Source organism: Notamacropus eugenii, chromosome 5 (genome assembly GCF_028372415.1).
Source record: "Notamacropus eugenii isolate mMacEug1 chromosome 5, mMacEug1.pri_v2, whole genome shotgun sequence".
In the NCBI taxonomy this organism is placed as follows: domain Eukaryota; kingdom Metazoa; phylum Chordata; class Mammalia; order Diprotodontia; family Macropodidae; genus Notamacropus; species Notamacropus eugenii.
This window is the reverse complement of record NC_092876.1, coordinates 461769345-461782628: the sequence shown is the minus strand read 5'-3', so window position 1 is coordinate 461782628 and position 13284 is coordinate 461769345. Positions and strand designations below refer to the sequence as shown.

The 13284-nt window shown below is 50.0% G+C and overlaps 1 protein-coding gene across 1 annotated transcript; it reads right to left on the bottom strand.

Moving 5' to 3' along the window:
* Nucleotides 1-6473: 6473 nt before the first annotated feature.
* Nucleotides 6474-10686, bottom strand: LOC140507286 (class I histocompatibility antigen, Gogo-A*0101 alpha chain-like). The gene is made up of 8 exons (XM_072615409.1): nucleotides 10320-10686; nucleotides 9265-9543; nucleotides 8719-8994; nucleotides 8075-8350; nucleotides 7818-7925; nucleotides 7273-7305; nucleotides 7049-7093; nucleotides 6474-6863 (listed from the first exon to the last, which is right to left on the bottom strand). Exons 1-8 carry the CDS (start codon nucleotides 10669-10671, stop codon nucleotides 6859-6861), a joined length of 1374 nt encoding a protein of 457 aa, XP_072471510.1. The 5' UTR covers nucleotides 10672-10686; the 3' UTR covers nucleotides 6474-6858.
* Between the last annotated feature and the right edge of the window lie 2598 nt (nucleotides 10687-13284).

The window sequence follows — 13284 nt, the reverse complement described above, 5'->3', positions numbered from 1 at the left end:
TGATTCTCATTGCTTCATGGCATCAACTTATACAATCATTCCATATATCTCTTATACCTGACAAATTTTTGACCTAAACAGGTAAATTTGTAAGACAAAAATAAATTCCTCAGCCAAGTGTGACCTCGTAGTTCATGAAACTATATATTCACTATGTATTCTCCTGGGCCTGACCACATGAATTGCTGCCTCTCTTGTTCTTGCGTTGTTTCCCTATACAAATACCTATTTTTTGTCAATGTGGGAAAAAGACCTTGCATTCGCACGTTTACTTGTTGTAAGACCTAAAAAGTTAGGTGTGATACTATGTTGAACCAATCCTTAAACATTTTGTCCCAGCCCCTGGAAAGAGTATTACATATAATGGTCTTGCTTGGTCTCCCTCAACACAACTACTATCCCCCAGTGCATCAGAACAGTTGAAAGTCTCTCAATTCCAGAAGTGGGACCAAACTCCCTAAAGAGATAAGTCTGGGTCAGGAATTAGAGGAGATTAAGGAGATTAGGTCGACATTCTTGGACAGGGGCTTCCCAGTAAGAATTAGATTTTGTGTTTGGGGGAGCCCTTATCAACTTATTGCAACCCAGAAAATCGGGGAAGTAGGAGATCCTCATAGAAACCACCAACGTTCTCTCTAGATAATTTCAGATGCTCTCAACTTCTCTAGAACAAGCGATATAAAATTTCCTGTTCTAAAGGGTCTACTTTATCTAAAAGAATGGTTGCTTTGTTGTCTTAACTAGACAGAAGATCCAAAATACACAAATTGAGAGATAAAGGGAGAAACTTTGAGCTTCTGCTAAAGTTTGCCCAGCCAAGTTCAAACAGAATGGTACTATATTAGGCATAGGGGCTTACAAGGGACATGGGAGGCATTTCTACTAGATGGAAGCCATTTCAATGTTTCTTCCCATTATTAACACTATAGACAGTGTTACATATTCAAATTCCCTAAGTGTGGACCAGGGTAGAGGATAGAGACAGGTTTCAGAATCAGAGTTTTCCAGTGAAATAGGGAGAGATCATATGACTTAGCCATCTGATCTTTGACACCATTTCCTAGGAAGTACCTTAGGGGAGAAAGACATGGAGCTGGGATTTGATCCGGAAGTTCAAGTAATAGGACTCACAAAGAATAGTATTGGACATAATATTCTCCTGCTGTTCCCCAACTCTTCTGTGATAAGGAGGGAGTCAGAAGCCCAAGCATGAAAGGATGTTTGCTTTGGGATGCTTTCATTTCTCCAGGGCATGTCCTCAGTTTCTACTACTGTGCCACCACAACTACCAAGCTGTCTCTAACCTGACTTTTAAACCTGAAATCCCATTACCTTTTTGAGTCTCTTACTTCACACAGGTGCTTCCTCTTAAGATTAAGCATTGAGACCCCTACCTCTAGCTGGGTTAATGTCCTCTCCATTCCAAGATGGCTTCCCCAAGTCCATGGTCATGCACAGTCCTCCCCACCTAGAATGTCCTCTCCCACTTTCAATCCAAGACTAAAGCTTCCCAGACAGGCTTCTTTTCTTAAGAAAAATGGCATCCAGGTACTTTAGAAGAGACAGCCTCTGGCAGAGGCTGAGAACTGAGGCAGAGTAATTCCTCCACTCCTTCACCCCTCTGCAAGGAAACCTCCATGACTCCCAGCCATGTCCTCCCATGTCAATGTCATTGATGACAAAGACCACACACTTCATGACTCAATGTGTTTATTTTAAGTCCATCTCCTGCTCATGCAGGGGCCTCCAGGTTCTGTCTTGGCAACATTTGAATCTATGCCAGTCTAGAAATACCAACATCCCCAGTGTGAGGAGCACCAATCCAGCCAAGCCCATTTAAATGAAGTAGTTTGGTGGAATCCTGGGGAGTGAACCCTAGAGGGACAGAAAAGACTGCTCAGATCCATGAGTATAGCTAACTGGGTACATGGGAAACTGGGAGGCTGGCTACATGAATCTAAAGATATAGGCAACTGGGAGAAGGAGAGGGTAGATTCCTGACTGTGTTTCAATTTTATTAAAGGAGAAAATCAAATGCGATATTTTTTAAATATTGGGAGTGAGAAAGCATTCCAAGTTCCCAAAACAGTGTGGGCTAGGACACCTGGATATAGGAGGGATTGTAACAGACAAGAAGAGGTAGAGGCTAAGATGCCTAGATATCAAAAGAGGTCAAAGACAAGGGGATAGGGTGCTGAAGACCCTGAGAACTCTGTGGAACAGGAAATATAGCTTCATGAAGGGTTAAGAGGGATAGCATTCAAGTTCCTGGGACCCCTCACCTGACTAGCTGATGAGCAAAGGGTCACTTTTCTGACACAGGAGGTGATATGGTGGCAGCACCTGGAGGTGCCAGACTGAGGGGTCCTGAAGGGCAAAATCAGCCCTGGACTGGGCAGAGCTGAGGGACTGAAAGGAGTCCTAGGAAGCTCACAGGCTAAAGAGTAAAGCTGCTTCCTCCCAGCTGATAGTAGTGCAGGCTTACACTGGTGCCTGCCACTAGCTGGAGAAGGAAAGGGAGATTTAGGTCCCCTCCACCCCTGCCTCTCTGTCTCTTTAACCCTCCAGCTCTGTCCCCCAAACCCCAAATTGTTTGATTTTTTTTTCTTCCTCAATATCTTCATGTCCCAATGCAGGATGATAGAAAAGGTCTGACTTAGGAATCCAAAGGCCCAGGCTCCAGTCCCAGCTCTGTTCCTGACCTGCTGGGTGACCTCAGACCCATGACTTTCCCTCTCTTGGGACACAAGTTCTTCATCACGAAACAAGTGAGTTAGACTGGATCTCTGCAGCTCTTTCCAGCTGGAACATCTGGGACGCCATCATTCCATGTGTGTCTCTGCCTTGGTCTCTGACTCCTTCATTGTCTTCCTGTTACTCTGAGCCTCAGTTTATCCATTAAGGAATGACAGTTGGTTCCATCTCTAAGGATCCTTACAGCTCTGACGTTCTCACATTTTAAGTAGTCACAAGCCACTGTGAATATGAAATTCCCTCTTTTCCATAAGAGCCCCTTCAAATACCGGAAAACCACAACCACTGTCACCCTGCCCCACCACAATCTCCACATCCTAAAGATCACCTCTCCTGGAGCACATTAGAAAACCTCATATCAACATTATTTATGTTTTATTGCATCTTCATTTTGTAAACTATTCCCAAATTACATTTTTAAGTGGTTCCAGTTGTATTTGACACCAGTACTAGATGATTAAGATCTGAGGCTCAGTTCATCCAAAGGAGAAAGGGAAAGTCTAGAATTTCTGCTTTTTTCCATCCTCCTCATTTTTTTTTCTTTTGGTTACTCTTTATTGAGGCAAGGTATTTTTTCTTCACGTCTTGTATTTCCTGGGCCAGGATAATTGTCCAATCAAATCCTGAAAATTAGGAAATGGTGGAAGGTCTTTTAGAAGATCGCTGGGTTTTGGGGGGAGTGGTGTGGGATGGGACCAGGGGTTTCTGGTTTCCCCAAACAAAAGATTAGTTTTCCCTAAAAGGCAACAAAGCTGTCACTAGGATCTAATTGGCCTTTGTCTCCCATGAAGTAGGACCTGGTGACCTAAGGGCACCTACAGTACCATCCATAGGGAGCTGTGGCTCCTTCCACATGATGGCTTCTTTGAAGTCACCATGGCCTATCTGGTTGACCAGAGAAGTTTCCACCTGGACATGAGAGGAGCTCTATTCAGAAAAGTGTCACCATGTCCTTGGTGCACATCATTGCTGTCTTAGTGCCAAGTCAACCTCCTTTCTTTAATGTTCAATGGTTTCTGAGAGCCTCATTTCATCCCAACATTGAACTTAAACCTGAGCTAGCTGTGGCTAAGCATGTCCCTAATAAAAGGAGGGGACCAGATCCTGAATATCTTTGAAAACAAGGACCCCAGGAGAGTGCAGCGAATCACTGAAAAGGCCAGGCCTCTTGACCCAGGTCTTTTCCCATGATCTCTTTGTCCTCTCATCTCTTCCCTTTGTCCTCCCTCAGTGGTCCTGGTGACCTGGGCTCCTGACAAGCTGAACAACCCACCACCACCAAAGCTGTGGCCTCGCATCTGGCATAGTCACTGATGCCCAGCCTGCAGACTACAGGAACCAGTTGTAGCTCTGATGTTTCTGTAATTTTCTGTATTTTAGTTTGAATTTGTGAAATAAAATAATATTTATAACTTAGAAGAAAAAGAGACTGCCCATGAAACTGCACATCTATTATGTACAACGTGGTATTCCTAGTAAATATATAATAGAGTTACCATGTAATTTTCCCCTTTTCTTTTTCTTCCCTTCCCCCTGCCCTAGAGATGGATACCACTAGAGACAGGTGTGTGGGTACGTGTGTGTGTGTGTGTGTGTGTGTGTGAGTGTGTGTGTGTAAAATCATTCTTTGAATGCTTCCATTTATCCTTTTTTTCTCTGGATGCATACAGCTTCATAGATCCCTTGTAGTTCATCTGGGTACTTACAGTAGTCAACGTGACTTAGTTACTCAAAGTTGTTCTTAAGACAGAATTGCTGAGAATCTATGTGATGTTCTCTTGGTTCTGCCCATTTCACTTATTATGTCCTGACAGTCTTTCCATGTTTTCATGTCTTATAGCACAGTAGGATTTTATCTTCGTCATGTAACACAACTTGCTCAGTCATTCCCCAATTGATGGTCATCCCCACTATTTCCAGTTTGTTGCTGCCACACATACAGTGGCTATAAATATTATAGAACATATAGGTTCTTTTCCTTTTTCCCCAATCATCCTTACAAATAGGCCTAGCAGCGGTATTGCTGGGTCAAAAGGCATGGCAATTCCATAACTCTTACCAGTGAATTAATTGGTTAGTAGTTACTATCTCTCATGTACATATATGTATTCATAGGTATGGGTGCACGTATACACACACTCACAAGTACAGAAAGTACCAAAAGGTACCTAAATATAATTGCATTTCCCTCATCATTCTGACATAACCTAGATCCAGGCATCTTAAATTTTTTGTGTCATCTGGTGAAGCTTTTAATAAATGTCTCCTCAGAACACTTAGTGCAGTTTTTGAAAATTTAATAGTCAAAGGAATGATGACATTTCAATCAAAAGTTAGTCAAAATAAAGATGTATTTCTTCCCATCCAAGTTCACAGATCCCCTGAAAACTCTCATCAGATTGCACGGGGGTCAGTGTACACAGCTTATCTGATACAGATAAATATATCTTCTACTTGGAAGCTGAAGTCCCCTTCTCACTGGAACCTTCCCTGGGTGTCCCAGACTGGCTTCTCTGAACACCCATGGCTGACCTAGCCTGGACTTCAGAAGCTGCATCTAAACATTATCAAGCAGATTTTCCTTTCATAGTAAAGTCCTAGAGATCAGAGGAATGGATTTGGGGATTGGAGCCAGGCAGGCCAACAGCCTTGACTGAGTCTCCTATGGACTAGGTGCTGTCCTAAGCAGCTGGACCCCAGGGCCTTGGAGGCCCCTTTAGGCTCTAGACTGATGAGCCTTGGAAGTGTCCAAGCTCACCTGGAAGTCTGGAGGCTTCAGGGGCTGGTTTGTCAGAGGATGCACCCTCTTCCCACTCCCCTCTTCAGGCTCATCATTTCTGAAGGCAAGATACTCTCATTCTAAATCCTGTAATACCACGAATAGGCACAGGGTGGAAGGAGGGTCCCTGCTTAGGAGATAAAGGTCTGGCTTCACACTGGGAGGAATTCTTACGGCTCTGAAGGATGAAAGTTATCTTTCAATGAGTGTCATGATGACTGTTTGGAATCCGCAGAATCATAGGAATTAGCGCTTGAAAGCAATAATAGCAGTGTTCATTTCTATAACAAGCCTTGTTAAGTACTTTGTACAGATGATCTTACTTGATCTGGAGGAGGAGTTAATATGACCCCCCTACCCTGATTCCTGAGGTGAGAGGTTAAGTGACCTGCTCAAGGTCACAAAACTATTCTCTGAGACAGGATTTGAACCCAGGCCTTCCTGCCTCTAAGTCAGGGGCTGCACTGACTGAGCCACCTTGAAATTTAGACCCATTTTCTAATGCAAATGATGAAAGTGAGCCCCCATGGAAGACATGTCCCCTCCTCTCACAAGACTTCCTGACCCCAGTAGTTTACAAGGAGCAAGATGAAAATACTGCTTTTATATTTCTGATGACAATGACAAAAATAGAGAGAACTGGACCTCTGTGAAGGTCAGTGCTGAGGGGCAGCTTATGGGCAGGCAGCCTATGGGTTAGTGACCCAGCATCCTGTCTGGGCATGGCTCCAGGCCCAGGAGGAGTATGCAGCCTGGGCTCTGTGTGAAGCCCCGAAACAAGTCCCAATAGACCTTGTCCACACACACCCCAGAGAAGTACAAATCAAAGACAAGTGTCTGCCTCCTCTCCATGTACAACACGCTGCCCACCCCCCAGGCTCCTTCCCCTCTGGGCCCAGCCCCAACCTGCACTTCCAGACTCAGGAGAACAAACAAAAGGTTTCTCAGGTACCTCCAAACTTTCATTTATTTTCCCCTTCACGTGTCCAGAACCCTCCACATGGTCATCCTGTTCCCTGTAATCCCCCACTCCATGGGATGCTCAGCTGAGATTGTGGAGAAAAGCTGAAGACTGCAGATCAGTGATTCATCAGGTTGTTTTATCGATCAGACATCAGACGCTCATTCCCAAAGCAGACACAAAGACAGGAGGGAGGCCTTAGAGAACAGGATGAAGGCCCTGATGAGGCTGCCCTGGGCTTGGGCCAGTGAAGTCCAGGGAGGATCGAAGGGGTCAACGCAGGGGAGAGAGGCCAGGGGTCAACAGGGACAGTAGGGGGACTGCAGACTGGTTTTCCATCTCAGGTCCATGCCAGGCAATTCTCTCAAGCTGAAAAAGGAGACAGATTCATGGGGATCCTCCAAGTGCCCTCTGGCCTCCAGCCTGTCATCATTCTGAAGGGCCTGCCTTCCCACCCAGCCCATCCTCAGCCCAATCTCCCACAGATCCTCCTCCTCTTTGCTTGGCCCCCTTGACCCCAGCCCCTCCCTCCTTCCAGGCCCCCAGAGTCTCACCTTTGGCTGTGAGAGAGACATCTGACCCCTGTGCACTGTCATTGCCTGGAGACAAAGAAGGGAAACAACCCAATCAGGAACATACATCCCAGAGTATGAGAAGGAAACCAGACACCAAGGGAAGGCTACCGGGCTAGGCCTCCCCTCTGCTTCTCAGTGCTCAGGTCCCAGAGCACCATGGGCTGGCCCCTTCTTTCTACCCTCCATGTCTACCCTTCACTTACCTGCAGCTGGAACGTAATCACCTCCTTTTCCACCTGGAAAAGAAAACAAATTTCCAGCAAGGAATCGAGGAGAGGAGACCACACTAGGGTCTCAGAAGTTCAAAAATTTGTCTTGGAGGCAAATAACCAGGACTGCACTCCCATACCCCACACCACTGCAGCCTCTAGATCCAAGAGGAAGAGAGAAAAGGCCCCCATTTGGGCACTTCCCCAGCTTCAGGCCCCTCCTCCAGGGGTTCCCACGGCTGGTCTACAGTCCCCAGCTAGGGAGACACCTAGGCCCTTGGGCAGAGATCCCCGTGTTCATGTCTGAGCTGAGTCTGAAGCAGATTTCCCACTCAGCCAGCCTGTTACACCCTGCCAGGTATCCTCCAGGGAAATGGCTTCCAATTACAAATTTGCTCTTCTAGAGTCTTAAGGCCTGTGTGACTGTCCCTTAGGTGGGACAGAGAGGACTTGGGGACAGAAAGACAAGCTGCCGGGTCAGGGGAAGCCCAGATCTCCATGGGGCCTGATCCCTAATGACCCCTCCCAGTCCTGCCTACCTGAATGCTTCTTTCTCCATATCCCAACTCCAGCAATGACTGCAATGAGGATGAGGAGGGCAGCAGCGATGGCCCCCACAATGAGCCAGGTGGATGAAGACTGTGGCTCTGAAATGGAAAAGGGAAGTGAGAAGCTCTGATCCCTGACTAGCCTGAGAGTCACTAACTCCTCCACCAACTCCCCCAGTAACTCCCCCTCCCTCTGGTCCTGTGGGGTGGCATATGGCCTTTTCCCAGCCCCTCCTCACTGTCCTTACCCCACTGCAGGGTGAGGGGCTCAGGCAGCCCCTCGTGCTGAACTCGGCAGGTGTATCTCCCTTCCTGGCCAGAGGTCACCTCCACAGCTGCCCACTTCTGGAAGGTGCCATCCCCTGCAGGCCTGGTCTCAATGAACGCTGTGTCCTGAAGCTGTTCCACCCCATCCCTCAGCCAAGTCAGGGAGATCTCCTTAGGGTAAAAGTCCTGAGCCCGGCACTGCAGGGTCACCTCCCCATGGGGGTCAGTGTGGCGGGTCACTCTGGCAGAGGGCAGGTCTGGAGGCAAAGGTCAGAGGCATCACCAGGCTCCCTTTCCCCCTTCCCCTCCAAGGGCACATGAACCAGGAGGAACACCCCACAATTCGAGCCATGGGGTACGAGGGGTTCCTGGGGTTGGGGGACCCGGGGCTGGAGCTGAGGAGTGGCTGAGAAGGATGAGTTGGGGCCTTGAGCGCCGAGCACCCTTGGGGGGGTCTGCAGCAAAGGGCAGGGGCATTTCCAGGCTCCCCTTCCCCCTCCCCTCCAGGGGCACGAGGACTGGTGGGGGGAGGGGAACACCCCACAATACGCCCTGGGGTACAAGGGGTCCCGGGGCTGAGGGGAGGGAGAGAAGGGCCGCACACACTGGGGCGGGCCCGCCGTACCCGTCCTCATCAGTGTCTCCTTCCCCATCTCCAGGTGCTTCTTCACCCACGTCACGCACGTCTCCTCCAGGTAGGCCTTCCATCTCTCCGCTTCGCTCGCCGCCTCCCACTTGCGCTTGGTGCTCACAGCGGGGGGCACGGCCGCCGTCCAGGTCATGGTCTCCGTGTCCAGAGAGATGTAGTCCCGCCCGTCGTAGGCGTCTTGGTAAAACCCGCGCTGGAAGGTGAGCTCGGGGGACACCTCGCAGCCGTACATGAGCTGGATGGTGTGGACGCCTGCCCGGCCCGGCCTGGGTCAGTGTGGCCGGACTCTGGCTGCCCCGCCCCCGCCCCCCACACCCCGGGGGCTCCTCCCCCCTCCCCAGGGGGCCCCGGGCGCATCCCACTCCCCCGCCCCCCACACCCCGGGGGCTCCTCCCCCCTCCCCAGGGGGCCCCGGGCGCATCCCACTCCCCCGCCCCCCACACCCCGGGGGCTCCTCCCCCCATCCCCAGGGGCCCCGGGCGCACCCCGCTTCCCCGCCCCCGCCCCTCCCCCGTCACGCACCCCCCGCGCTCTGGTTGAAGTAGCCGCGCAGGGTCTCCAGGTCCACTCGGTCAGTCTGTGCGTTCCCCCTGGCTCTCCGCGTCTCCCGCTCCCAGTACCCCGGGTCCTCCTGCCCCACGCCCTCGATCCACGCCGCCCGCGGCTCCATCCTCTGACTCGGGCTGTCGGAGTCGAAGCGCACGAACTGCTGATCGTCCACGTAGCCCACTTCAAGATACCGCGGCTCCCCGAACCCGGGCCGGGTCAGGGCGGTGCTGAAATACCTCATGGAGTGAGAGCCTGGGATGTGGGGACGGGCCGGGTCAGGGCGGGGGGCGCCTGGGGAGACCTGCACCCCGCCCCGCCCGGAGCGACCCCTGACCCCGCCACGCCCTGGGAGTGACCCTTGACCCCGCCACGCCCTGGGAGTGACCCTCGACCCCGTGCCCCAAGCCCGCTATCCCGAGATGCGCCCCCCCCGTAACCCCGCCCCTTACCCTCCCCTCCCCCCCATCCACACCGCGCCTTCCCCGACAACAGCCCCGGCAGGTCCGAGCCCCCAGAACCCGGACGCTGCCTCCCTCTCCCCTCCCCCACCTCCGGTCCGGGTTCGGGGTCTCCCACACTGCTCACCCCCGGCCCCCCACTTCGTGTCCTCACCTGCCCCCTGCTCCTCCCATCCTCCGGGAAGCTCTTTAACAAAGCTGCCCCTGGTTCGCCCTTGTGGGGCTCCGGGGGGGTATCGGGGGGACCCCGGACAGCTCTGCTCCTTAACGCCCCCAGGACTGTGGCCCCCATTCTCCCTCCCCATGACCTCCCACCCCTACCGATCCACTCACCCCCCCCAAACTAAGGGACCGACACTAAGACACCAACCCCCCCAAAGCCCTGCTCAGGGGCGTCGGCTCCCGGTCCAGGCTGATTCCCGGCTCCCCCCTCTCACCCCGCCCGGACCGCACTGACCAGAAGGAGCCGGTCCGAGGAAACCCCTGGGCTGGGGTCCGAGGAGCTCCGAGTAGGGAACCCCATCCCGACCCCAGGGCTACCCCCGGGTGCTGCGTCCAGTCTCTCCTTACCCGCCCAGGTGTCCGGCAGGGCCAGGGTCCCCAACAGAAGGAGAGCGCCCAGGGAGCGCTCCATGGTCGGCAGGAACAGGAGCTGAAGTTCACGGAGACCTGTGGGCGCTGGGTTAATAAAGAGACGAATCCCTCGCTTCTGATTGGCTCCCCGGAGGCTCTGCCAGCCAATAGCGGGTGGGAGACAACTAACGTCAATAGTAACTGGGCAGAAGGAGCCCGCACAGGTTGGGAGACCAAAACTGAAACTGACCCTGAGGAAATCCCCCTCATAGACCTTGGCTCTGTCTTTGTCATTCCCAGAACAGCCTCGGATTCTGTGCAGCAGCCCAGGCTCCCTCCCTCCTGTCATCACTCCAGGAGCTCAGGGTTCTTGTGCTCCCAGCTTGAACCAGAGGAAAAGAAGGGTTAGGGCTAGAGTCCGCCCTTCCCTCCAGCCCTCCTCAGTGCCACCCTTTCCCCTCCTTAGAAGTTGGGGAGAAAATGCCCCCCCCCCAGATTGAGGGGGTCTGAGGACTGCGGAAATCTGCAGGCTGATGAGACCAAGAGCTGCCCCCTCAGATTTAACGACGGCCATCCCAGCTGTGACTGGGCAAGTCTTGTAACCTCCCCAGGCCCTGTAGATAAAAAAGCCAGGACCCAAGAATGCAGAGGAAATCAGAGTCCAGGGAATGGAACTGGGAATCCGAGTAGCAGAGGGGCAGGGATGTGGCCCAGGGGATGGAGCCATGGGACTGTAGTCAGGAAGAACTGACTTCCAAAGCAGGCCTCAGACATTTACTAGCTGTGTGACCCTGGGAAAGTCACTTTACCCTGTTTACCTCGGTTTCCCCATCTGGAAAATGATCTGGAGAAGGAAAGGGCAAGCTATTGCAATTTCTTTGATTAGAAAATCACAAAAGAGGTCACAATGAGTCAGACCCAGCTCAGTAACATAAAGGAAAGAGCTCAATTATTAAAATGGAGAGGAGTGCCATTTCAGCCTAAGGCTGGTCTGAGCTGCCTGAAATGTGAAGGTGTGAATGCCTGGTAGCTTCTTTTTTCAGAAACAATAAACCTAGGCACATTTGGTAGGATTTTCTCTCTTTCTTGTCTCATTCTCCCAACTGGGAAACCATGAAACTAAAGATTTCACAGAGAGGATCAAGTTTCCCTGGAGAGGAGCTTAGAGATAATCTCCTTTATTTTCCAGATTGAGAAACTGAAGACCAACAGTGCACACTTACATAGCCTTGAACACCCAGCTCTGGTTCTTCTCTTTACCAAATGTAGTAGCCATAATATAGACCCTAGTCAGGAGCCTCATCCTACTTCTGAGAAAGTCCAGACATCTCCTTCCTTACCGTCTATCAGCAACTCTACTGCCTCCTTTTTCGGTTTGGGGCCCAAAGAATTGTGTCCTCTTATTTCAGCACTCGGTTATTGTCATGCACAAATTTTACAAGAAATGGCAAGATTATTTTGCCATAACTTTCTCTTAGTGTGGCTTGGAGACCTGTTTTCAGGTTGTTTGTGGTTTCCAGGACTTTAGAAATATTCATCCTTTCAGCGCTTATCTATCAGGAGTGGCTCTTGGTTCACATTGGTGTCAGGTCCCCATCTGGATACAAAGGACTTATTTTGGTCAGACTTGATGTGTCCATTTGACGTATGTGCTACTGACAATGTTTCATGTTCGATCTTCATTTATTTTAGTGAAATCTTTTAGATTTTATGTGGTTAGGATTATCTGTTTTTTAAAAATAATATCTTGGATTAAGAATTCTCTTTGACACAGTTGTAGATGTTGAATGAATGGATTTTCTTCTGATTTTTTCAAATAAATATTTTTTTCACTCAGGAAAAACTCCACTTACCCTGCTCAGCCTTCCTAAATGGAGAGATAAAGGAAAACAAAACCTAAGTGGGGAAGTGGGGAGCCTCTCTCATCCCTTGCCCTCTGCAGTCCCTCCTTTGATCTGTTCCAATGAGATTGCTGTTCTGTTGTCAGATTCTTACCCCACCAGACCCTCCTCTGTTGCACAGATTTCTGCTTCATCTGGTTTATGGGAGATGCTTGTCTCTCACCTTCCCCCTCCTCGGAAGCCTTTGTCTTCTGGAATGTTCTCAACTTTCTGCTCCTTGTTTTCTTTGACCTTAATCTTTGGATTTGAGCTAGGAGGATTCTGGGAGTTTTCACTTGGGGTTCTTTCCAGAGATGGGTTCTTTTGGGTTCTTTTTCTTTCCATTTTGACCTCTAGTTCTAAAGACATCCAGTAGTATTTTTTTAATGTTTCCTTGAATTAAGATTTAGGGTCATGGTTTCAATAACTCTTAAATTCTCTCTCCTTAATACGATTTTCAGGACTATAAGTTTTCTTTACAGTTTCTTCTGTTTTTCAGTCTTTTGATTTCATTTGGATCTTGCTCGTTGTGTCACAGAGTCATTCTAGTTTTCCATACATTTGTTGCTTGGACAAGGTTCTGCAGCTCTTCGGGCAAGCCTGCAAAGATTGAGATGAATCCTGTATCATTTCTTATTGATCATATTTACAGTTTATTGATTTGGTTCTGAAACTACGTTCGTCCTGTAATTGCCTGAGTTACAGTTCTTTGTCTCTAAATTCGGTTCAAAATTCAGCTGGTCTGTAATACGTTAAGCTGAAAAGGCCAGCTGTCCTGCTCAAGGAATTTTACTAACCTTGGGAAATGGGTGAGAAAGCAAGGGGGTTGGGGTCCGACATCTTTATGCCACCAAGTTGTCCTTCCAAGATGTCTGGTTTGCTGTCCCAATGTCCGGGCCGCTATCCTGCACCTAGACTCAGGCCATGAGCATCTTTTAGTCTCACAGGAGGAGAAGGAGGGTTGTTACTCGCCTCCATTATCAAACTTTCAACCAGTCAGGTTGTTCCCTGACTTCAGCACTGTAACTAGGCCTTAATCCCAAGGTGTCACCTACCCTATTCTGCTCTTTCTTCTGTGCTCC

Coding starts and splice junctions, on each gene's coding strand:
- LOC140507286 (XM_072615409.1), bottom strand. CDS start 10,671: ATGACAGGAGGGAGGGAGCCTGGGCTGCTGCACAGAATCCGAGGCTGT. Junction 8,995..9,264: donor CTTCAACCAGAGCGCGGGGG/GTGCGTGACGGG, acceptor CGGGCCGGGCAG/GCGTCCACACCATCCAGCTC. Junction 7,926..8,074: donor GCCCCTCACCCTGCAGTGGG/GTAAGGACAGTG, acceptor TTTCCATTTCAG/AGCCACAGTCTTCATCCACC.